We start from the raw sequence: 24,315 nt of genomic DNA on the forward strand, positions 1-24,315 counted from the left end.
TGAAACCTGGATACAGTATACTGGGAACTGTCATGGCACACACCTAAAATCTAAAAAAGTCTGCCTATAGCGTCAGTCAATATTCATAATTTTCTAAAGGGGGTTAAGAAATTACCCGACTACGAACTGATATTTTATTTACAGTCGGAAGTGAAGTAAAAAAAAAAAAAAAAATGAAGATTCACATAATAAAAAATATAGAAATATTAAAACAAACACAGCTTGAATGTATTTGCTCATATAACACACCAAAAAGATACTGTGCAATGGAAACCAATGAAAATAAATAACACACATCTTACTGTACAGAAGAGTGTTTCCTCTCCCTTTTTTGTGGGTAATTCAAAATGTAAAAATATTTGAATATCTGTTTTATTTTTGAACAAAAATGTTTGAAAAATATTCCCATGTTCATCCCAGCACTAAAAATTACATTATGTGTACAAGATGGCTTTGAAATCGTGTACTAATGCCATTGAAAGACAATGGAAATTGGTTCCTGTTTGTTAGTTCCACTGCTGCTGGTTTGCATGCAAGACAAAAAATTAATTAGCTGTGAACTTTGAGTTCAGGTTTAGCAAACTATGAGCCTGGAACAATGCTCTTTGTAGCTAATGCCTTTTTTCCAGGAAAGTCAAAGCCAAAAAAGGAATTATACAATCATGATCCTGGCAACTTTCCTGATGCAGTCGTGGTCAATAAAAGGAAAATGTGTTAAATTCCACAGTGCAGGTTCACGGAGATTAAAAGTGCTTTAATTGTGGTCATTAACTTCTAGCTGTGGGAAATTTCAATTGGCAGCAGTTACAAACTTTAATTCGTGTGCTTGCAATATTTCCAATTAATATCCTGTCACATTTAAAGTATGCGCTACTCTGCCAGTGATTGGATTACACTGCACTTCATGATTCAGCAGGATTCAGTTTAGCACATTTTTAAGATGCTTGTAAAATTTCGTTTCAGTTTTGCTACCTGAATTCTCAGGACGGCGTTACACTCGACTGCTTCAATTTAAAAACAGTAGGTCTTTTTTTTTTTTTAAATACAGGTTTTATTTGAATTTAAACAGAAGCTTGTAACCCTAAAGCTAAAGCAACACTTTTGGGAATATAACTAAAGAAACTGGAGGGTCGAGCCCGGTTCTTAAAAAAGTAAATGACACTTGCTTCACGCAGCGGAAAACTTTATCAAAACACACGCCAAGGAATTTCATTAGTGTGAACTTCAACATGACTAAGCGGTTCGAGTATGAGCTATTACCGCGTTTACACAGTTTCAACTGTTCTTAACGTTCAAACAAATTGTGCTCTACATCCAAAATGTAGTATGCTGTTTCTGGTAGAATTGTAACATAGCTGTTTAAAGATATATAGATATATAATATATATATATATATATATATATATATATATATAATATATATCTATACATATTTATTACACATTTATTTGTCATAATGACGCACAATCAGCCAAAATAAATAAAACTTACCAAAAAAAATGCTATCTTGCTCAACGTGGCATTTCCAAGGTGATTTTTTGCATATCCATTTTTGTATCGCATTCTAATCACTTATGTTTATTCCATATTACATTCCTTTGGCAGACGCATTTGTAAAGACTGCTTCTTGTTATTTTAACGATATTAACAAAATGACCATTTTAACAGCAAAGGTTGCTATTGCTGCTGACTACTCCTGTTTTCATTGTATTGACTCGGGTCCTGTCACGTAGCTAAATAAATGCAAAATAATAATCCAGGGAATCAACTCTCAAACGTGGATGTCCAGCACGTAATAGGAAAGATTGTGGAATCAACTAGAATTGTATTTGTTTCTTTTTTGCTTTGTTTGTTTCTGGTTTTGTTAAAGCAGACAGTACCACGATCTGCTGCACTAACACTTTACTGGCTTACCAGAAGTCCTCGTAAAATGCAAAAAGTACAAAATAAACGCCACTTCCGAAATCAAACAGGATGCGACATCAAGAAGTAGGCGGGACAATCAGGAGAAGCAGGCGTGTTGTCATAGCAAATTAATTCAACACAAACTTCTACCTACAGATTCAAAACTCGTCTGATCCAAACTGTGTGTCAAGTCGTCGAGTCAGGCAGTATAGCTGAAATGCAGCAAGGCGAATAGCATACATTACGTTATTGGGAATATCAGATTCTGTATAGCATGCTCTCATGATTGCATATCTCTTGATCATTCCTATTCTACTTTTTTTTGTGTACATACTGTTGATGTGAAGGTCGTGAACTCTTTTTCACCATACTGATGACAGATAGGCGGGAGGTGTACTGACATGTTTGGAAGATGACATAGGCGTCAATGAAGACAGCTGTAATATGCCGTTCTATTAAGTGGATGGGTAAAAAGCGTATTGTTAAAATATAGGTTGTCATTTATTTGTTTATATATTAGATATATTAAATAAACATATCTGAATTTAAATATACATTTAGTGTGTGTTTGCAAAGTAATTAACACATAAGGACGATCTATTTAGAGGACAGAGAAGACATTTGCCACACTTTTTAATTGCAGTAATAAGTTAAGAACACACGTTTAAACACGTGGTTATTGCATACCCAGCTTGTACCTTAACCCCATTCCAGTTGTGCAGCAATTTAAACGGGTAACTGATTTCAGAAAACACCTGGTAAATCCTGTGCTATCATTCCGTTGTACCATAGTGTAATAAAGCATAGGAAAAGCATGGTAAAGCCCAGAGAGGTATGGCGCAGTATATTTAAAAACATGACAAATCATGGTAAACTATGATGAATGCAGTTTAACCTTGGGAAAGGGTTGTCCTTTTTTACATGTATACTGTATGCAATTCTCCAGAGTTATTTGCTACAGAAACGGTATTGCTTTGTTAATTTATAATCAATAAATACTATTTTTTAAAGGAATGTTAATTAACTGTCTCTACGGTTTTATTATAAGTATATTTTGTTGACATGGGGAGCTCTGCGAAAACTAAGGAATTAAAATAGAAATAATATTTTCAAAATGTACTTATATTGGTATGCTGAGGGAGCTGGCCAAGTCTTGAAAACAAAATAAAATCTCCAACAGTCCAGGTGCGTCTCTTTGGTATGGTTTGGTTTGTGAAATGTGTTAAATGCCATACATCTTTACATGTATTTATTTATTTATTTGTGTTGGCTATACCTCACTTAACTGATTCATTTGTATCTAGCAACCTTGTGGTTAAAGACAAAGCAATGCTGCCATCTAGTGGCAAAGATTTGCGGACAACTACTACACTGGCAGTAATGTCAAGGACTATAAAGTGGACAGTACTTTATTTTTGTTTAGAAGGCTCTGTGACTATAGAAATCTGAAATCCTTTCTATTCTTATAAATGACTGTAATAAAAATGACTGCCTCTATGTTGTGCTGAAGATTTTTCATAGTTTTATGATCCATTGGTATCTAAATCATTCATGTGCTGTGGATTACTCTGAATATGTTGCTAGCTCCAATAAAATATATTTTAAAGTCTGTGTAATCCTAATTGGAAAACATGGCACAGTGGCTCTCAAAAGTATTCACCCCCCATGGAATCAAAATGGATTTAATTACAAGTTTTTGCCACTGATCAACACAAAAAAAGTCTATAATGTCAAAGTGAAAAATAAAATCTACAAATTGTTCTAAATTAATTACAAATAGAAAATAGAAAATAATTGATTGCATAAGTATTCAACCCCTTTGCTATGATACACCTAAATAAGCTCTGGTGCAACCAATTGTCTTTATTATCAGATAATTAATTGAATGGAGTCCATCTGTGTGCAATTAAGGTGTTTCACATGATTTCAGGTTAAATACACTTGTCTCTGGGATGTCCTACAGTTGGTTGGTACATTTCCTAACAAAAACTACATCATGAAGACGAAAGAACATTCAAAGTAAATCTGGAATAAGCACCAATCAGGGGTAGGATATAAGAACATTTCCAAGGCATTGAATCTCCCCTGGAGCACAGTAAAGTCCATTATTAAGAAATGGAGAGAATATGGCACAACTGTTAATCTGTCTAGAACAGGCCGTCCTCAGAAAGTGAGTAACGGGCGAGAAGAGCAAGAGGCCTATGGCAACTCTAAAGGAGTTACAGTCTTCCACGGCTGAGCTGGGAGACACTGTGCATATGGCAACAATAGCTGAGCTGGGAGACACTGTGCATATGGCGGGTGCTTCACAAAACTGGCCTTTATGGGAGAGTTGCAAAAAGAAAGCCAGTGTTGAAAAAAAACTCACATCAAATCTAGGCTAGCCAGAAAGCATGTGGGAGACTCAGACCAAGTGGAAGAAGATTCTATGGTCTGATGAGACCAAAATAGAGCTTTTTGGCCTCAATCCTAAACGCTATGTTTGGCGCAAGCCTAACACGGCACATCATCCTGAGAACAGAATCCCTACCATGAAGCATGGTGGTGGCAGCATCATGCTATGGCGATGCTTCTCTGCATCATGGCCTGGAAAGCTTGTGAAGATAGAGGGCAAAATGGATGCAGCAAAGTACAGAGAAATCCTGGAGGAAAACCTGTTGAAGTTTGCAAGAGACCTGGGACTTGGGAGAAGATTAATCTTCCAGCAGGACAATGACCCCAAACATACAGCCAAAGCCACACTGGAGTGGCTTAAAAACAAAAAGGTCAATTTCCTGGAGAGGCCCAGTCAAAACCCAGACCTCAATCCAATTGAGATTATATGGAAAGCGTTGAAAATTGCTGTTAACCAAAGGTCCCCATTCAACTTGATGGAGCTTGAACAATTTTGCAAAGAATGGGCAAAAATTGCAGTGTCCAGATGTGCAAAGCTGGTAGACTTATCCAAATAGACTCATGGCTGTAATTGCTGCCAAAGATGCCTCTACCAAATATTGACTCAAGGGGGTGAATACTTAAGCAATCAATTATTTTCTGTTTTGTATTTGCAATTCATTTAAAACAATTTGTAGATTTTATTTTTCACTTTGCCATTATGGACTTTGATGATCAGTGGTAAAAACTCCTAATTAAATCAATTTTGATTCCATGTTGTAACACAATAAAATGTGGAAAAGTCCAAGGGGGTGAATACTTTGGAGAGCCACTGTACAGTGGGGGAGACGTTTATGGTAGTACTAAAAGTAAATGAAGCACAAATTACATTTCTAAGGGAAATAAAAGGCTAAAGGTTTTTTTTTTTTTTTTTTTTTTTTTTTTTTTTTAAAAAAGGAAGATCTACAAGAGAAGAAACCTAGACCAGAGAACTCTCAATGTGTTCTGGACAGATTCCCTCGCTACATGTACTACTGTGAAGCAGTTACTCATGTTAAGCAGGTGGTTGCAGTTTAAGATATCTAATAATAACAACTGCATACAAACATCTCCACTGGACAACCACAGCGAAGGGGAACAAAAAGACAGCAACTTGTTAAAATCAAGTCTATATCTATACAGAGTTCTCAATAGAAGCAATATTATTTTCTTCATATCTTAAACTCCATAGCAAACATAGCTAACAAGTTTTGAACCATAGGTCTTCAGCTCAATTACAGACGACACAGGAATAGACTAAGGAGTCAGTTAATGAGGTTTAACTTCATTTATTACACCAATTATGTCACAACAAATGACAAAACTAGTTAGATCACCAGCATGTGTGCAGATGGTATTTATACATCCTATATATTTCAGCAGAACAGTTCAAAATATGTTTTTAGGTTTTGCTTCAGTAGTTCAAAGCTGTGGTTTCTTTACTCCTCTTTCCATTCTTTGGGGGTGATCTTGCCGACTGGTGAAAGGTTCCAGGTAATGCCGGTCTGTGTTGCAACCTGCAAGATATTAAACAAGCAGTAAATATACTTTCAGAGACCAATGAGGAACATGTTGGAGTATATAAAGGATATTGTTTGTAAAGATTATAAAAAAAAAGGAGAACCGTACAGGATATTGTAGTGTTTCAATAGAGCAACATGTGGCTCCATGTATCCTGCAGATTGTACATTCATAGAAGCAATACATCTGCTGCTAAAACATGCCCTAGCCACCCTGTATTAGCCTATTTCTCTCTGTGCAGTAGCAATCTGAAGGTGCAATATAGAGCAAGATCACAATATAACTTGCTAGGAAAGTGCACAGAAAGCTGGCTGCCTAAATATCCAACAATAAATCAATGATGACTAAAATATACAGTCGCTCCCAGTTAAATCCAATTTCATGGCACTGATCTTAACACATTTAGTTACAGTTTACTGGTGTAATGACAGGTAAATATATGTATACACTTACGTATGTCCAGACACCCCCACAGAAGAGTATTCCAGAGACTAGAAGCATGTTGCCATACTTTTGATGAAAATTTGGTCCAGCTTCGTGGTGGCATTGTCTCACTGCAGCTTGGCGGATGCCACGTGCTGAAACACACAAAACAAATACGATTAGGGTACACTATATTTAAAGAGTTGATCTATTAATGTACTCCTCCTTGTACGTAAGGCTGGAGTGATGCACAGATCCACCGAATCGTTTGATCATAAATCGACGGTCAAAAGTAGCCTGCTTGGCCAGAAGCATCTTCAGCATCCCAGCAACATCAGTCCCCAGCGAGCAGGCTTTCAGCAAGGCTGGACAGACTCTTTAAAACACATGTTCCTCTTTAAAAGCAAAGAACATGGATGCCATCCTCTTTCTTAAAAACACAATATTAAAAAATGGGCACCAAGATACAGGATTTTTTTTTTTGTTATGTTGTTGAAGACGCACCATCCGTTACTTGGACTGACTTGTTTACTTACTCAATTGACTTGTGCTTTTACCACCGCTCTGCACTAATCAAGGTGAGACTTTTTTTAAGAGGAGTTATTTAGTAGCTATTCGGTATATTAACAGCAGCTCAATGTTTTACTGCTGTTAGTGTTGGTGATATATCCTCACTTCTCCATTTCATTCAGGATAGTTGGGCAGTGAACTCTGTTCTGCAGAACAGCTCAGCCAGTCATTACCTTAATGAATTACTAATAAATAACCTGCAAACTGTTTATTATTGAAGTCTGGCAGACCTGCTGTCTTGCTCATTGTGACAAACTAACCTGCAAAAGGGAGATGCAGCTTTTACATATTACAAAATGTTGGGATGCCAGTACATTCACAGACTGAAAAACTCCCAGAGTGTAACGGAGACAGACCTACAGGTCCAGAGTACAAAATGTGGGAATCAACTGGGAAAAAGAGATAATGGTGCGTCTCTGCACAACAGTGTTCCAGAACTATTTAGAATATTTAGCTACAGGCTTGTTTTTGTCACAACCAGACCCCCTCATGCATACTGAATGGGTGCAAAATTGGGATTTACAAATGTAATCAAGTATCTAGTTCAACTAACTATTGATAGAGAATGAGGAATTCGACTACAGAAGCAGCACTTTGTGTTGGTTTAGACCAACCAGATCACCAAGGTCACGACTAAAAGAAGCTGCTGTCTAAATAAGTTTGATTCCATCTGCTATTCAACTGATAAATCCACAAGACTTTGTACTCCTTACCGGGTATAATTCTTTGGACCACAACAACGAAACGTTTTCAAGCAAACAAACTGTATATGGCAGTATATTGAGATTATATAGCATCAACGTAAAACATACGTATTTCTTTTTTATATTTAAAACGTATTTTAAGACTATTTTGCAGTGTTTGTTTTTCAAATAGGTTTGTATGTTTAATATAATATTATTTAAGACAACTAAACCAGATTTAAATCACAGATTGCTCCCTTAGTGGTTTACTGAGGCGAGCGTTTAACTGTTACTGCTGTGCCACAATACTGAGAGCACTACCCATGCCTACTTGCTTGGTGACCTCTGTAAACATAAAGACAGGCACAGATTTAATGCCAATTTATCAATTATAAAAAAAAAACTTAAAAAAGACTCCATTTGTAACACTTTCACACCTATTTTACTATGGCCAGAAAGGTCGAGTATAACACAATTCGAATAATCACCAACCCACCTGAACATCTGTGAAATAAGCGCTCAAAATAATGTACTAAAAACTGATTCGTAAAAGGCCTTTGCAAGGTCATGTGGTATTTTTTTTTTTTTTTTGTACTGGTAACATCTCGCAAAATGTACATACTGCCAGAGCGTTATTACTTAAACCAAACGTGCAATGGACTGTTTCAGATGATGTTCAATATAGCCAGGATGCACCTGTGTGTTAATTGAAAACATGTTTTTATGGGCAATTATAATTTGGATGCAAAGCTGCAATTAGATACATGTATGCTTTTTTCGCTATCTACTAATTTTATAATACAAATATATCAGCGTACTGTAACTTACCGGCGAACCTGACAACAATTTATTTGGCATTTTATTTTTTTATTTTCCAGGAATTATGAAATGGATAGGGTACAAGGGTGTTAAAATTGAGGTATTAAATTTTGTTTCAGTCTCACCAGTGAAGTTCATCGCTGTTTTTGCCAAAGGAAACATCGTTCTTGTCTTCCTTGCAGCTGCTCTCGGACTACACGAAATACCCTTGAACAGTGAAAAACAAAATGGCCCTTTCACCGGAAGTGTGTTATAAAGGAATTTAAAATATCTCCTTTTGTTTATTTACTATTATACATGTGGTCATACATTTCTATACTTAAATATCAATCACTGCATTTGTTTTAAATAAATGTGTTATTTATACAAAAATAAATATAACGTGGCGTAAACCTTGAACAATGCTTTCTGGGAAATGTAGTTTTAATGTTACTGTACTTTTACTTTTAAAAAATATATATCGATTGCAAATGTATTCATTTGATATTTTATTTTATTATTAATTACAAGATGCACAGAGATAAAATGTTTTAAAAATGCGTTTCTAAAAAGTAACCTTAACATCAATAAGTTCAGTAGTGCTAGCGTCAGTGTCAGGATGGCCGAGTGGTCTAAGGCGCCAGACTCAAGGACTAAAATCCTTCCCGTTGGGGTTTCTGGTCTCCGTATGGAGGCGTGGGTTCAAATCCCACTTCTGACACATCTTTTTAAATTAATTTTTTAACATCTAACAATTTTTTCTATTTATTTATTTATTTTTTTAATAAATATTGAGTAAAAATCCAAATAATTTCATTTAAATGTGAGGCTAGGGAGTTTAAAGATGTAATAACTAATAAAATACATATTTTAAAATAATATTTCTACGTGATAATCACAGCAATAGAGGCGTGTAAAATATATTGATAGAACTGGTTTACTGATAAAACAAATGATTGCAACAACAAATTTAATGAAATAAGTTTAGACGTTTAAACATAAAATAAATTGCAGCTGTGAAATCTACAGCAGCAGCTTCAACAGGAAGGAGGAAGCGTGTTCTCGTTGCGCTTGCTCTGTCACAGCAAACCCGGTAATGTCAGAGAGAGTGGTTGTTTGTCGGAGGTGGTTTACCAAAGGTAGACCACAGTACAGCTAAAGAACAATAATCGGTACAGAAAACACGGTTAATAAAGTAAAGGCGTCAAAAGGAGGTAGGTGCATATAAAATACTGGGTGACAGTTTCTGCTCGCCCATTCGGACGCCTGTGTCTTTTTAGTTTCGTATTGCTTTTTGTTGTTTTAAAACTTGCCATAAACTGGGCTGGCTAGGTCCACTTTAACCCTGAAGGAAAGCACGTAAATAAATTTTAAAAAAGTGTTGATGTGTTGTAGGTGGCGTCCATTTCGTTGAAAACATTTACCAAGTAAACAGCTTGGATTAATTTACTTTCCTTTCACCGTTTCCTTTTTCAAAAACGTCAAGTGGACTTGTTTTTGTTCGATTTTGCTCCTTTTTTAAAAACAACTTATTTCAGTCTGCATGGTTATAATTTTGGTGTAACTTGGTTCGCGCAGAGAGATAGTGAGATGTGAAAAGTCGTTAACTCACACCAGTATGGTCTACCACACCATCTGGTCTATTAGTATAAACCGCGGATAGCGTCCTCCTTTTAACTGTATGTTAACTATGGTCATGTAGACTGGTAATATTCATCTTCAAAAAATCCAATAGAAGAGCTCCATCTCAGTGGCTTTGTAGAGGCAGATCTTTGAAGGATTGCATAAAGAGAGGATCTTGATTTAAGATAAAAAAAAAATGTTGCACCACAGGCTCCATTTCTTATGGGTTATGTGAGTATGCCTCTGCTTTCTTATGATCATGTTTTTATATCAAAGAAAAGTAATCCCAAGAAGTAATTAGGAATACAGTTTTTTCTATTCAGTAATCAGTTGCTCTCGAACACTGACAGCACCCAATTGATTACAGAGGTTGGTAAACAATACAGAAGATTTCCTCAGGGTTTTGTTTTTGTATTACATACTGTAGTTGCACTAATAGACCCTGCTGCACTGCATGTCACATGAGAAAACTTCCTTCCCAGGAAACTGCTTGCCTTCATTTTCCAGTTTAGCTGCAGCCAATAGGGAATCTATACTCCATAGGCAGATTATATTGTCTGCCCTCTGGTACTCCACATGAGCTCTCTTGTAATTTCTCCTGACTGTTTTAACTCCTGTGAAATGTTGTCCTTCATAACAACAAGATGAAAAAGCATGATTGTTGTGGAAGAACAGGACTCATTGTGTGCTAGGAGGATGCTGATACTATTTAAGAGACGATTTGTACTCGGTGGCGCTGTGTACTCTTTATAGTGGGGGTGCTGAAAGCCATTGACTAAAGCTGTAACCCCTGGGCAAACGTTAAGAGCAATCAAATCGAAAAGTATCCTCGCTGTTCTGATCCTCTTAAATACTGTGAGAAATGTTTACAGTTGTATTTTAGTTCCAGTGGTCGTTGCCGGCAAGAACAATCAACAGGCTCCAAAGGCTGACGCGCTCTGATGTCATACTTTTTTCATGAGGAAATGGACAGCTGGTGTGTCCAGAATGTCACTGTGTTTTTAGTGCTGCTCCCCAGTTATCTGCATTTGTGACGAGCTCATTGTAGCATGTGGTGCTGCTGAAGAATTTACAAAAAAATCTGATTTTTTTTTTTTTGGGGACGTTTCCTATAACCGTTCTGTTGTATACAAGATTCTAATGTGCTCCAAGTGCTAGCCAACAAAATATGTTGCGACAGTCAGTGCTGTTTTCTTAACTTTTATTTTTTTGGAGCATTTCATAGTATTGTGGAATCACCCTGGATTGGATCAACCACCTAGTTGTAGTGAGATGTAGCTCTAAAAAGACTTGCTTGGTGAAATTCAGGTGAATTCACTAGTGCTGTAATATTCTCTGTAGTAAAACCAAGGGGTGACTAAAAGCTGGTCAGATCAGATGGTTCATATAGTAATACACTCTACAGCAAGGCTAATCATTTTTAATATTCAAAGTGTATTCCGAGTCTGTTCTGTATAAACATAGACCTACATATGTAGTTCTGTACACCATAACTTTGTACTACTGTAATTAATTAAGAACGCTTATCCTGCTTCCAAACATTTCCAACACCGTAGTTTATTCTGGAATGTTTGATTTAAAAAAAAAAGAACAAAAAACAGAATCAACACTTGACACCAATTGTTTACTTGAAGTTTTTAAGCATTGAAGCATTTTAAGTACAGTTCCTCAAGGACCAATTACTACATGCTTTGTAGTACAATTCATTCTGGGTGCTTTCCCAGGTACTTTCATGTGCAGACACTCCAGATTGTAGCAGACTACAGGTAAGGGGGTCCAGGTTTGGATTGGCATGCTTTCAGAAATCCTTTATTTATTCAGCTTTTTTTTTTTTTAAATTTATTGGAAGCTATCAGTTAAGAAAATGTATTGGTTGCTTTGTGCAGAAATGGTGTCTCACTATAAAAGGAGCTTGTTGGAGAAACATGCTGTTTGTATATTATTTTTGTAGCTTGAAACACAAGAGACACAACTACCATGCATGATAAATACTTACACATACTGTAATGACCATAGCATAATAGTTTAGACTTGGACGTAGACAGAGTTCAGACCCAGTGAAGAGGACAGCAGGTGGCTAGGGGTACCTCGTGGGCAACCCTGTCGCGGTAGGACCCCCCCCCCCCCATCTTTATTTCTGAAAGTGGCATATGTTGGAAAACATGGAAAGAAGTTTGAATGCAATATAAGATACACATGTTTGCAGGTTTGTACTCTGTTAGTTTTAAAAGGAGATTATCAGAGAAGGTATAATAACTGGTAAATGCGAGATTGCAAGATTGCACTGACGACCGCTGTCTGACTGCTGGAATAAACACAATCACACATTGCTGGAGGAATCAATGCATTCAAGAGATAACAAAGGTTAAGCATAAATGAATAAAGGGCCACACCAAGACAACACCATCTTAGGCACGACACATACATGAGACTCTCCACAGGGGGTTGCCCAGGGTGATTGAATCCACAAAGAGAAGAAAGGAGGGTGGGGCTGTTTTGTTTTGTTTTGAACTTAAGTTTTGTACCGTGCAGTTTGCATATGAAAGTGTGATCTGTCCTGTTTTGCTTTGAGCATTCTTTTTGTTTCCGGAATTAAACCTGTATATATTGAATAAACCAAACTTATAGCTGAAGAAAATGACTGTGCATTTCTTTCATCAAGAAACAACTACTCACTACTTTAAAAAAAAACTACCTCCGAGCTCCTGAGCGTGAATCTCAGCTATTGGCCCAGACAAAGGAGTCGCTACAAACAGTGAGCAGAAGATGCCGTACTGTGTGGGGAGCAGCCAGGAAATTGCCTAACCTGGGCCAAAGACTCCATTCACACTTACTGAGCCGGCCTTGGGCCGTCTCTGGGCCGCCTCAAATTTTTGTTCACAGTTGAGGTTTTAGGAGGCCTAAGTGCGTTCACATATGTGGCTGAAAAGGAAGCCTAAATTGTGGCAGAGTGCTTGTTGAGAATGTAAACAGTGACGTAAACACTGCATTCCCAGAAGTCAACATAAGAGATTGAGCTGGGAAATTTGCAAACATAAATATGGCCATCTTATTTTTTGCAACACTGTTGGTACTGTAATTATTGCATAAGATACGATAAAGGCGTGTGTTGACAGTGCAGTCGGTTACTGTGGAAAGAAGCGATCGTGTTGGATCATGCGTAAATACAGCAAACAAGGACATGTACATTACCTTAGTCACAATACAGATTATTATATTAATGGTGACTGAATATGCAATGTCATATGCATTATTTATCAATACGATGAAGAAATACTTACCATTCATGACTGACCCATCATCATCGTCAAAAGTGTCGGTATATTCAGTGCATTCCCCATTGCTGTTTTCCCGGCTGGAGGCTGTAGGTTCCATAAAATCCAAGATCCGTGGTGGGTTTATCTCTGGCCTGCTGCTCAGTATTTCCGAAGGTTCTCGGGGAAAAAACTTGCAGGTTTTTCTCTGAACTCCACTGAAAAGGAGGTATCTGATAGCCCTTTGTACCACAGAGATAACACAGACTTAAAGGAGATAGCTGCTTCTGCATCCAGCGCTCCAGGAATATCACAGACATTTGCAGAGCTTTTTGAGATGTTATAGTAATAAAATAAGGCCAGCCCAGGGCCTGCGTTGGGTTCACACATACAGATAGGCCGGCCCCGAGGCGGCATTGATACTTTTGGCCGCATCGAAAAGCTGGTCTAAATTTCACCTGGCCCAGGGCTGCCAGCCTAAAGCGCGAGTGTGAACAGGGTCAAAGTTTGTTCAGTTCTTTTTTGTATCACCACGTCTTACCAGGGTCAGAGTTTGTTTAGTTATTGTCCAGGAAAGGATTAGTTTCTGGATTTTGAATCCCGCGCGACGGTATAGGAAGAGAGTAAACAGAACCTCCTGTTGTAGAAGTTTTCAGTCTGTGTCTGATTTGCAGCGAGTGATGAGGTCATTGTAATCTTGTCTTCTATTCATGTTAACCGTTACATAAGCATGATAGGTGGAAAATGCAGATTGTTTTTATTCTTCCTGGCTTAGGTGTCATCCTCATCTGTAGTCAGTGCTCATGCATGACGAAGCTGTTGCAAGGTCCATAAAATATAAAATGAAACTATCTGACCTATATGATTTTTTTTTTTTTAAAACAATTTTCTTCCAAGCAAAATAAAGTAAATTTCAATTGCAAGCTATAATTAAGGGCATGTTGTGGCATGTTATAAGCTAATATTATGGAAATCCATTAAAGTAAAAAAACCCATTGCCCAATAAGTCCTCTCAAAATTAACTTTTTCAGAGCAGGGCTTGAGTGTCACTTGGAAGTGTTTCATCAGTAAGCAATGCTTCTACAATAGGTGGCATTAGCAGTGGCTTTATTGGCTGTTCCTTCCATCGTTGATTAAAACAGAAAGGCTGACCTCCATAGAAAACAACGGGAGAGCAGTACCCAGTTGTTGTATACTGAGCATCAAACGAAACTTATCACTTATTTGGATAAAACTCACTAGATGTGATCAAAAAATGACAAACTGTTTTACAGCAGGTGCAGTGACTTTTTATTGTGCTGATTAATTTGATATTAAATTGATATGACGAAGATGCTGCAAAATGATCTGTTAATCTTGGGCAGGTGTTGTGACTCTTTGTCTCCCAGTTTGTGGCCTGTCATTGACAGAGGGGCCATTCCTTGCCAACTGAACCAGAAAAGGGACATTTTGTTGCCAGTCTGTCTCAGATTTTCCTAGACAAATTCACCTGGGAGTTTTCTGACATGCTGAGTTCAGAAATGACAGCCATTATTTTTTTTTAAATGTCCCCTTCGACCTGTGACCTTGCAAATGTCAACCTAATATGAGAAAGGGACCTTGACCAGAAAAATCACCCTGGGTGCAATTTAGATGCTACCATCATGTGTAGCTCCTCGTTCTACTAGTATTGAAAAGGGCTTTTTAGAAAAAAATACTAGAAGCACCCTACTCACTTCTGGCGAATTGCCAGACAAGGGGTAAGTGATGGGTTTTATTTGACTTTCAGCCCAACCCTTTACCCTGTAGGAGATGTGGGTCCTAAAATGCAAGTATTGCTGTAAGAACCTTAGGAACCAGTCTTCCAAATTATATGACAAACTGGTCATTAGTCCCAGTGCCACCACTGGTCATTATGCCCACATAAAATTTTAATTTTTGCTATTTGTACTAAGTTTAGGCTGTAATAATTTGCGTGGGAGGGACTCCAACAAATCACCCAAAGATATGTTTGGATACATGTTGGAGATCTACAAGCATCAAGCAAAATATTATCTCAAAACAGTGTCCAATGTGAATGTGTACGGTAAGTTTGCAGTTAGTTATATTCGGCTTGCTACTATTCGATTTTTATTTTTTTGCCATATCGATAATTAATATCAACGTTTATTGGAAAGAATTTACCATTTTTTCGATCATTATTTTTTAATTTCAAGCACAGAGTGGGTAAAATCGACAATTATGCTTTTAAAAAAAAAAAAACTAAATTTTTTATGCCATTGAAAAACGTCTCATTTAGCGAAACCCCTAAATGTTTGGTCAAAGCTGAGCTATACATTTAAAAATGGTCTCAAAAAAACCCTAGTAAACGCATCATATAAAAGTGTATTACACAGACTTTATAGCATACATTTACAAGTGAATGTAATATGCACGGAACAAAACATCAGATAGTTAAACAGAACTGACTTGCACTTCTTATTCAGAGTCTGAGCTCTCTTTCTCTTGCTTTAGCACAGCCAGACTCGGAGTCACTGGAAGGCAAGGCAGACGGGCTCGCTTCGTTCTGCCGCTGAGACTTCAGCTGTCGGCCAGGGTATTGTGCACAATATTCATTAAGTGTTTTTCTCTTTCGTCCCATTTTCAAATCAAACTAGTAACTGTCACCGTATGCCTAAAACAAAAGCTTACGTACACCTTAACCCACTAATTTCAAAGTAGGTGCTGTAGCTGGCAAATGGGAGCATTCTAGCACTGCTTCAGTCAACGAGAGCAGTGTTGCCAGATTGGACAGGTTCACGCCCAATTGGGCTTGTATTTTTTGTATTCTGCGTGAAAAAATTGCTTTGGGCGGGTGCCAATTTTTTGGGCTAGTTTTGGGTATTTTTGCGGGTATTACATTTGGATATATTTTGAATAGTTTTAAAATATTTACAATATTTTTAAGCAAAATACTAAGCTATTGATACACAACACTTAGTGTTTACATGACTGTTGCTAAATATTGTAACAATAACATGATTCAAAATCTGTCATGTCATGTACATTTCATTAATACTTTGTGCTACTAACATAGCACTTTCTAAAAGACATAGTCTGGTAAGAGACGTTACTGCAAATGAGAATTTGTTCTCCTGGGTTTTACTTGGTTATAGAAGATTAATGATTGATTGATTCATATCAGCGTTATTACACAATTCAAATAAAAGGCTAAGATTTTGTGCCCCCCCCCGCGTCACATAATAAGATACACAAACAGTACTATTGAATAACAGTTAGTTTTTGCAGGAAGCATTAATTAGTACACTTTTAAATTCGAAGGAAGTTCCATAAACTCACCAGAGTGCCATCAATCAATAATAAACAAACATAGGCCTACCATTTTACTGTACACATTACAAATACATCTGTGTACTAATAATAAAAACCAAAAAATAGTATTTATATTAGTTTATCTCAATTGCTTGTGTCGATGATTATAAATGATAATTTAATTGATTTGGTTACCAAACAACCAAAAAAAGCCTTTCATGGTTTTAAAATAAAAATTCTCTGACAGCATAGAAAATCTGTTTTTCCTCATTATTCCGCATCAAACGGATTCAACAAAGTTGCAATTGAAAATAGTGTGGTTGCTGTTTCTTACAATGGGGAACATCAGAGGTGATTGTGATGGGTGGGTTTTGGGTGGGTTTTCAGGAAGAAGTGGACAGGTTTTTATAAAAATAGTTGGCAACCCTGCCACTGAGATGACTGACAGCGACCCCCAGCTATTCAGAGCGGAGCAGAGACGGAACAGACAGCATGTATAAAAACCACACAAACTAGAGAGGATTTCTAAATGATTAGTTTTGGTAAGAAAATAAAAAATAGCGAGTGGTTTTACAGACATTTTATCCTATGTAAATTTATTTCAGTTGAACTAATACCGAATAGTAGCAAGCCTAGTTATATTGTACTTTGCATTTACCATGGTTTGCCATGTTTTTTTTATTATACTTTACCATACCCCTCTGGGCTTTACAGTGTTTATCTATGCTTTTGCATGCTCTGTTACACTTTTCTATGCTTTTAGTATAAACTCTCAAGTCTTCTAAGGTATCTTTCATCTAGTTTTATGAATGGTTTGCCTACGAGTCCCTAATTGTTTTTGTTATTTTATTAACCAGGACGGTGATATCAAAATGGCAGCCACAATCGTCTACGATTCTTCAGAGGCAGTGGAGCTCTGCTTGGACCGGTGCCTGTATCTGAAGCCCATTGCCAAGCTGGCGATCACAGTGATGCTTCCAGAATCAAGGGAGGCCAGCAAGACCGTCTCTAACTGGGAGGTGATAGCCAGGCTCAAGCAGATGGCTCAACCCCACCAATTCAACTCCATCCGGCTGTCCAGGAGCACCATGGAGTTTCTCCGCTTTGAGGGAGAGTTGGAAACCAAGAGTCTGGTCCACACGCTGCAGGCCAAGCTACACCAGAAGACAGTAGCAATCCAGGGCTTCTCTGATGGCTTGAGGGTCCTGGCTGTGGAATCCCAAGTGGATTTTCCCACTCAAGAAGAATGGGAGTCTTTCTTTGGAGAAGAGAAGCCAGACACCATTCACTTGGAGGGGCTCCCCTGCAAGTGGTTTACTTCTAAAGAGGCCAGAAGCGAGCGACCCAGTGAAGAAACCGTCAGGGAGGTTTTTGGACGATTTGGGCCTATCCGCAACATGGACATCCCCATGCTTGATATGTACAGGCAGGAGATGAGTGGCAGGAACTTCAGCTCTTTCGGTTTTGGAGGGCTGCACACCTTTGACATGTTTATCCAGTTTCAAGAACATGAGGATTTTGTCAAAGCCATGGAGGCGTTGAGAGGAATGAAGCTGATGTTTAAAGGGGAAGATGGAAAGGCACTGGCATGCAGCATGAAGGTAAGACCAGAATGCTGTTTGTGGTCTCCGTGGGATTGAACTAACTGGGCCCTCAAACCTTCATGGAGTCTAGAATTGTGTGTTATCAGCTGTGGGGTGGTACAGATTCTATGAAAATATTAGTTCGACTTCAGGTATTTCTCATGTCTGCTTGTTGACTATCCAACATACATTTTCTGGATGCAGATATAGAGAGAAAAATGTGCCAGAACAAGAAAACAGAACACAAAAATGTTCAGTAATATTCACTTGAAAAGCTACCATAAACACCAGAACCATGCAGTGTGGAATGAATGTTTTATAGTGAAGTGTGTGTAAGACAGATACGGCTTTGATAGTTTTTACTGCTTTATGACTACAAACTCACTGGTTTTTGTTTTTATTTTATTTTATTTTTTTATTTTATTTATTTATTTTTTTATTACTCTTGAAATAAATACTTTGGTATTTAAGTTGGTTGTGGGGTTGGGATTAGTTAAGTGAACTTGCACCCTGATTTATGAAGGGAAACTGTAGCTATTTTAAGCCTTTGATCAATTATATAGACAAATTAAATGGCCAGCTCTTTGATATCATACTTTTTGCACTAATGCAAACTATAAACACATTAAACACATTCTTATTAGAGTACGTTGCAGGCACTCGACAACTTAATCACGGAGGGGTGGTTTTATAGCCCCTGTTTTAGTAGTAGTCTTGAATTATCCAGTGTTAACTTGGGTAAGTCTGTGAAACCAGCCATGAATCATCAGTGTGCAGATGTTTATAACGCCTGGGTCCTACTTTCCAAGCATGTAAACTGTGTGTTTCCAAAGCATGTTCTGTGCAGGTCTTGCAGCTGATTTTCTGATGTTCAGGAATCTGATGCTAGAGCTGTGCAGATCTGTTCAGAGTTTGCTCTGTGTTGGTGCAGGTGACCTTTGACACGACAAGCCACCTGAGTGAGGCGGCGCTGGAGAGGCGCGGGTACGAGAGACAGCAGCTCAGGAAGCTGGAGAAACAGAGGCAGCAGGAGAAGCTCAGAGAGAAGGAGCAAGAGGAGGCAGAGAGGTACACTGGATACTGCTGGGGTGACATGTATTTCAATATACTACTTCCTTGAGGGGTCGTCTCACCTCTCGTTAACATAACATACTCACTGTGGTCTCGTTAACATAATGTACTGTAACATACTGGTCTGTCTGGTGTGACTGTTCTGAGCTGTATAGCGAGGTTCTGGTATAACGTTTTGTCCAGTCTCAGGTCAGGTGAAAATTATTGCTTTATTTACAGAGTTAAAGATTTCCCTCACAACCAGTTTGTCTTTGAACAAAACTAACAAAAAAAAACAAAAAAAAACCTCCCATTCTGAACTTCTAACTAAACACCCTTGAGTTTTTCCTCACCAGTGTCAGGTTTCCCTGCCTAAACCAAGAAGGCTAATCCATTTCCCTGCTATTTCGTTGTAACTATTTTTAATCACTTGAGTTTTCAAACAACCACTCTTTCTTGTGTCTTGTCATGCAGCTTTTTTGACTCAACTCTCCACCCGATCAAGACAAAAACCTGAGTTTAAATACATAATAATTGAGCTGTTTCACCAATCTTTATTGCAATCCACACACTCAGTTGCTTATAATGATTGCTTATGCAGCTCAGCTTCTTATCAATGTTTGGGGCGTATACTAGCGGCTTCCAATGAACATCGATAGTACAGGCAGTCCTCACAGTTACGACACAATTGGTTCCTGAAAGTTGCGTTGTAAGTCGAAGCACATTTTCCCGTAGGAACAGAGTTAGAAATTGGGGTTATGTTCCTGACTCTTCAGCCAGGTAATATAGTTTTACAGAAATGACCCGTTATATTGTACTCATGCAAATATTTATTTAAATCTTTACACTCAGACTGGTGATTACATGCATATTACTCAGACACCTACCTGGCTTGTTTAAAAGTACAGACTCTGGGGATTCCAAAGATGTGTGTGTATGTGGGACTCCTAGTAGGAAATACGATCGCCTGAAGTTAAGCCCCTCATCGTGTGACAGAGTTCACAGCTTAGGTTTCGTTTTGAGTCAATTGCTCTTATCAGACATTGTTAACGGCAAATAAATAATTAAAAAAAAAAAAAAAGTTACATGCATTAAAAAAAAAAAAAAAACAAACAAAAAAACCCACTAGACTAAGTCAGGGTGACCACGGCAGGTACTGCGGTTCGGACACTGAGCTGCGCACGTGATGCATGGCTCAGGTCTCGCCGTGTCTTAAATGCCGTATCAGTGTCATAAAGTCGAAGCAGGGTAATAATGCAAACGAGTTGTACGTTGAGGATTGCCTGTAGTACACCTTTTCAGTGTGACAATGGGAATAAAGCATTCATTCAGTGGCTAACATGCCATTCCTCTGTAACCCTGTTACGATACCCAAAGGTCCATTATTGCTTTGCTGATCTTTTAGTTTTCCAGATTTAATCAGGCTTCTGCCAAGTCAGTGTTCCATCATAACTGAAAACAGTGTATTAGTGGAGGTCTCTAACAGTAAAGTATGGTATACTGTATGTTTTGTCAGCATGGTATAACCCAGATCTATTGAATCCGGAATGAATTGGTGAGTACTGTACTTGGTCCACCCACCTCATTAAGGAGGGCACCCCGCCACAGGTCTGTCAAACTAAGATCAACTGCATTTGTGAGAATTACATACTAATGAGAGGTGATTCAAATGTATTTAAAGTCTTGAATACTAACCTTTTGTAAAATGTGCTCAGTTTACATTTCTAAAATAAAATCTCGCAGAATTTAACATGTTCCACTGTGCACTAAATATAATTTAATTTCGGATTGCTGATTGGACTGTTTGAGAATAAAGGCAGAAGAACTCTTTGTTTTCATGTATTTACATTTTCTAGAAGGAGGAAGGAAGCCCAGCGTGAAAAGAGAAGGCAGGAGAAGCTGAGAAAGCGAGCGCAGAGACGGAGAGACCCGGAGGAGAGAGGTCTCCCGAGGAGTGGCATGCCTTTCAAAGCTGAAGAAGACCAGGAGGAGGAAGAGAGGATGGAGGTAGATATTTGGGAGGAGAGGAAGCTGGTGTTGGCACTGAGGCGGCTACAGTCCATCAGGCTTCTTGCTGCGCTGCTTGAAAAAGCTCAAGTACGTAGACCTCTGTTTCCATTGGGGCCACTTACCATTAATATAACTCTTTAAAGAGGAAATAGTCTTGAATTCTGGGTTTCCAATTTAATGCAGTTTTACAGGAACAATGTAGCTTTTTTTATAAGGAAGATTTCAATTTTAAACCAAAGGGAGGGTAGAACATTGAGAAATTCCATTCTCATAAAGTCAACACTTTTTCTTTATACAGCATCTTGAAAAACTGAAGATCAAAAGCAATGTAACCAAACCAGAAAAGGATCTACCACAGAGTTTCCCAGAAGAACACTTAGAAGAACAAACCACCAGTGAGAACTGGGCACATGGGAAAGCAAACAAACTCCATGTGGGTCAACCAGCCACAGTGGTGTCTGGTCACCTTTCAGAGGTCCTAGACGGGGACCATTCCACTGCTTTTGATAAACACACTGGTGAAGGTTTTGATTATGGACCCATAAAAATAACCATTAACCAGAACCAACAAGCCAGGGATCCTACCCCAACCTCCAAGCCACATTCCTATTCCAGTGATGGGATGGGTGGCCGTTTGTTTGACCTGGACTACTCTTGCATGGGAAAGCCATCCAAACGGCGCAGAAAAGAAAAGATTTATGAATCGGAAGAGTTTTTGAATTATTTATTAAACCATTATTCCTACCCAAGCTATGCCCGATTTTACCCCAGCCCTCACCCTGGTTCGGATCAGGCCTCAGGGTGGGACAGAATGGTATCTAATAATGGAAACAGCTTCCAAATAAGCCTGAGGAACACAGACGGCAAATATTGTACTGAAGTCTGTATCAGTCAAAATGAAGGGCAGGCAGGGAGCAACACGGAGGATCGTTACAAATGGAAAATCACCATCAAAGCGACTGAGCCACTGCAGAGGGGCTTGGGAACTAAAGACAGCAGGTTAAAGGGTTGCAGCAGGGAATTTCAGGTACAGTGGAACGAGTCCAGCCTGCATGCAGAGGAGGAAGGCTTAGAGCAGTCCAACTGTAATAAGGGCTTGTATAAAAAGACTCCAGTGAAAGGTTTCAGAGTAAACAAGACCGAACATCGCAGAGAGAGTGCAAAGGACAGCGAATGTGCCTCGTTCCCTGCTGACCCTTTGCATCAAACAAGAACTGATCTGAAGGACTTCTTTGAAGAGATAAACAGTGCTTCTGAGTTCACTGGTGAGGAATACCAGTGGCAAAATAAGTATGTCCACATGAAAAGCAGGGATTTTAAAGAACAAAGCAGTGGGCCCAAAACAAAGAAAATAATTGGTAAAGCGGCTATCTTTGGATATGGAAGCAGGATTGAGGAGGAATCTGAAGGTCAAGGGCAGACGGCTGAGCATGACATTCTGCAACTTGACGACGGCTCTTTCTTGAGCAGTAAATCATTGACAGCCTGCGATCCAAAGAAGATGAAAAAAAAGCGAAAGAAATCCAAAGGGGAAGGAAGAGGCAGTGCGGCAGGTGTGGGTCAGGTGAGTAAGAAAAGAAAGAAGAGGAGGAAGGACAAAAAGAAAGAGTGTGAAGTCTCAGCAAGCAGGTGCAACAGCGAAAACGAAGAACGCAGAAAAAAACACAAGAGCATGAAGCAGGACAAGCACAGACATCAGAAAATCAAGGGTGAGTTTTCTTCCAGGGACAATACAGAAAAATGCAAACGGTCCAGGGAGCAGTGCATGTCAGAAAAATGGGCATACCAGTACCACAAGCCTGACTATTGGGGGAATGGCTTTGGGGATGCTTATGACTGCAGTGAGGAGTTTGAGGGCTGTAACTATTACAGTAAAAAAGGTTGGCAGCGTTACAACGGCTTGGAGGAATACGCTGGTAAAACTGCAAACGCTGCAGCACAGAAATATGACCGGTATGCTCATAACCAGTTAGACCAACTTTACCAGGAGACTGGCACAGGGATAAAGGATGGATATGAAGAAAAGAAACAAGATTGAGACTTCCTGATTGAACGTCTCTTCCTGAGTCTCAGTTTATATATGAAGGTACAGGGCCTGTCTGCCTTAAACTCACAATGTTCAACCTTACTTTGTTTTTTTGTTTTTGTGTAGTTTTGAAAGAATCACATGTTTTAGAAAACATGTATTTTCATTTTATAACATGGCAACTGGTACTACACTTGGTTAACACTAGAACTACTGGATTTTTGAACTACCTAGAACCGCCACGTGGGTCACTTTGACCCATACATTTTAAAACTGCGTTGTTGTGAAAATGAGAGACATACTATTTGATACAACTGAAAAGCTTTATTCATGAACGTCCTATCTAACATTTGCATTGCAGAAACACTGCATTTGAATGGAAAATTAAACATAAAAGGCTTTATTTTTAAAATGAGTGAAAAAAATATAATAAAATACACATTTCAAAAGAAACGGGTATGTTCAAATACCCATGTGCAGGTGTAAACACGTATATGTACACACTAAACTATAAAACCAAAATCATTGTTTCTAATACTACATAAAAATAAAATATAACACTACTTCCGTTATGACAGCTGCGTTGTACTCTATGGAGTAGCGTACGCGTCAGCCAGCTGACTGTGCCTGCATCCAGGAGCTGTGTTGTAAACACAGACGCAGTTCCATCGAACACTATTGTGTAAACATGTGTAAACTGGTACATACAAACCTGTAAAACCGAAATGTTTTTCTTTTTCTAAAAGTAATATAAAGAAAAGAAAGCATAACATACATTTCACAGACGCAAGTTGTTATCCTACCTGTCAATTCAGTTTGCTGGGTGCATCTGAGTGCAGCTTGCCATATTCCAGTCAAAATGACTACTTTGGAGAGTAAATATTTCCTTCCCAGCTGCATTTGTGTAACAAAACGAAGGATTGTTGTCTCCCAGAGAAATAAAACTAGGCTTTCACTGAGTTGGCATTTTAACAAATCCACAATTATAGCAATCTCTATCTTGTAGTCAGTCTACAAACAAAGAAAGGCTTGAAAAAAAAAAAAAAAACATGTGCTAGGAGGAGGAGGCATACCTTGTTTGCTGCATTTACAAAAAAATAGAATATCTTACGTTATATTAAAAAAAAAGACACGTATTGTAATGCCTGGGTCACCTTGACGCGCGT

General features: G+C 38.4%; 3 protein-coding genes and 1 non-coding gene across 7 annotated transcripts in view; 2 read left to right on the forward strand and 2 right to left on the reverse strand.

The window, feature by feature from the left end:
• Positions 1 to 1,918, reverse strand: part of LOC121295497 (copper-transporting ATPase 1-like) — a 36,578-nt gene extending 34,660 nt beyond the window's left edge. For all 3 annotated transcript variants that reach the window (XM_041220185.1, XM_041220184.1, XM_041220186.1), the window contains exon 1: positions 1,492 to 1,918. The gene's annotated coding sequence lies outside the window, so the exon portion shown is untranslated. The remainder of the gene's footprint in view (positions 1 to 1,491) is intronic.
• A 3,672-nt stretch (positions 1,919 to 5,590) lies between these two features.
• LOC121295271 (cytochrome c oxidase subunit 7B, mitochondrial-like) lies at positions 5,591 to 8,566 on the reverse strand. The gene is made up of 3 exons (XM_041219725.1): positions 8,459 to 8,566; positions 6,292 to 6,416; positions 5,591 to 5,834 (listed from the first exon to the last, which is right to left on the reverse strand). Exons 1-3 carry the CDS (start codon positions 8,493 to 8,495, stop codon positions 5,757 to 5,759), a joined length of 240 nt encoding a protein of 79 aa, XP_041075659.1. The 5' UTR covers positions 8,496 to 8,566; the 3' UTR covers positions 5,591 to 5,756.
• A 359-nt stretch (positions 8,567 to 8,925) lies between these two features.
• Positions 8,926 to 9,033, forward strand: trnal-caa. The gene is made up of 2 exons: positions 8,926 to 8,963; positions 8,988 to 9,033. It is a non-coding gene; the product is annotated as a tRNA-Leu (tRNA).
• Positions 9,034 to 9,396: 363 nt separating this feature from the next.
• Positions 9,397 to 23,324, forward strand: LOC121295169 (A-kinase anchor protein 17B-like). 2 transcript variants are annotated; one of them, XM_041219571.1, is made up of 5 exons: positions 9,397 to 9,526; positions 17,338 to 18,081; positions 18,995 to 19,131; positions 20,970 to 21,210; positions 21,422 to 23,324. In XM_041219571.1, the coding sequence occupies exons 2-5, from the start codon at positions 17,353 to 17,355 to the stop codon at positions 23,159 to 23,161; spliced, it is 2,847 nt and encodes a 948-aa protein (XP_041075505.1). In that variant the 5' UTR covers positions 9,397 to 9,526; positions 17,338 to 17,352; the 3' UTR covers positions 23,162 to 23,324. The 2 variants fall into 2 exon arrangements, with proteins under 2 accessions (XP_041075505.1, XP_041075506.1); XM_041219572.1 differs by having other exon boundaries at positions 20,970 to 21,120.
• Positions 23,325 to 24,315: the final 991 nt, after the last annotated feature.

This window comes from Polyodon spathula, chromosome 20, assembly GCF_017654505.1.
Source record: "Polyodon spathula isolate WHYD16114869_AA chromosome 20, ASM1765450v1, whole genome shotgun sequence".
Classification (NCBI taxonomy): Eukaryota; Metazoa; Chordata; class Actinopteri; order Acipenseriformes; family Polyodontidae; genus Polyodon; species Polyodon spathula.

Bases quoted from the DNA above. Each gene is read 5' to 3' on its own strand.
- LOC121295169 (XM_041219571.1), top strand. From the start codon at position 17,353: ATGGCAGCCACAATCGTCTACGATTCTTCAGAGGCAGTGGAGCTCTGC. The intron at 18,082-18,994 runs GTAAGACCAGAA...GTGTTGGTGCAG, and splicing joins CACTGGCATGCAGCATGAAG to GTGACCTTTGACACGACAAG. The intron at 21,211-21,421 runs GTACGTAGACCT...TTCTTTATACAG, and splicing joins CGCTGCTTGAAAAAGCTCAA to CATCTTGAAAAACTGAAGAT.
- LOC121295271 (XM_041219725.1), bottom strand. From the start codon at position 8,495: ATGTTTCCTTTGGCAAAAACAGCGATGAACTTCACTG. The intron at 6,417-8,458 runs GTGAGACTGAAA...TGTGTGTTTCAG, and splicing joins AACAGCGATGAACTTCACTG to CACGTGGCATCCGCCAAGCT. The intron at 5,835-6,291 runs GTAAGTGTATAC...AATATCTTGCAG, and splicing joins GTGGGGGTGTCTGGACATAC to GTTGCAACACAGACCGGCAT.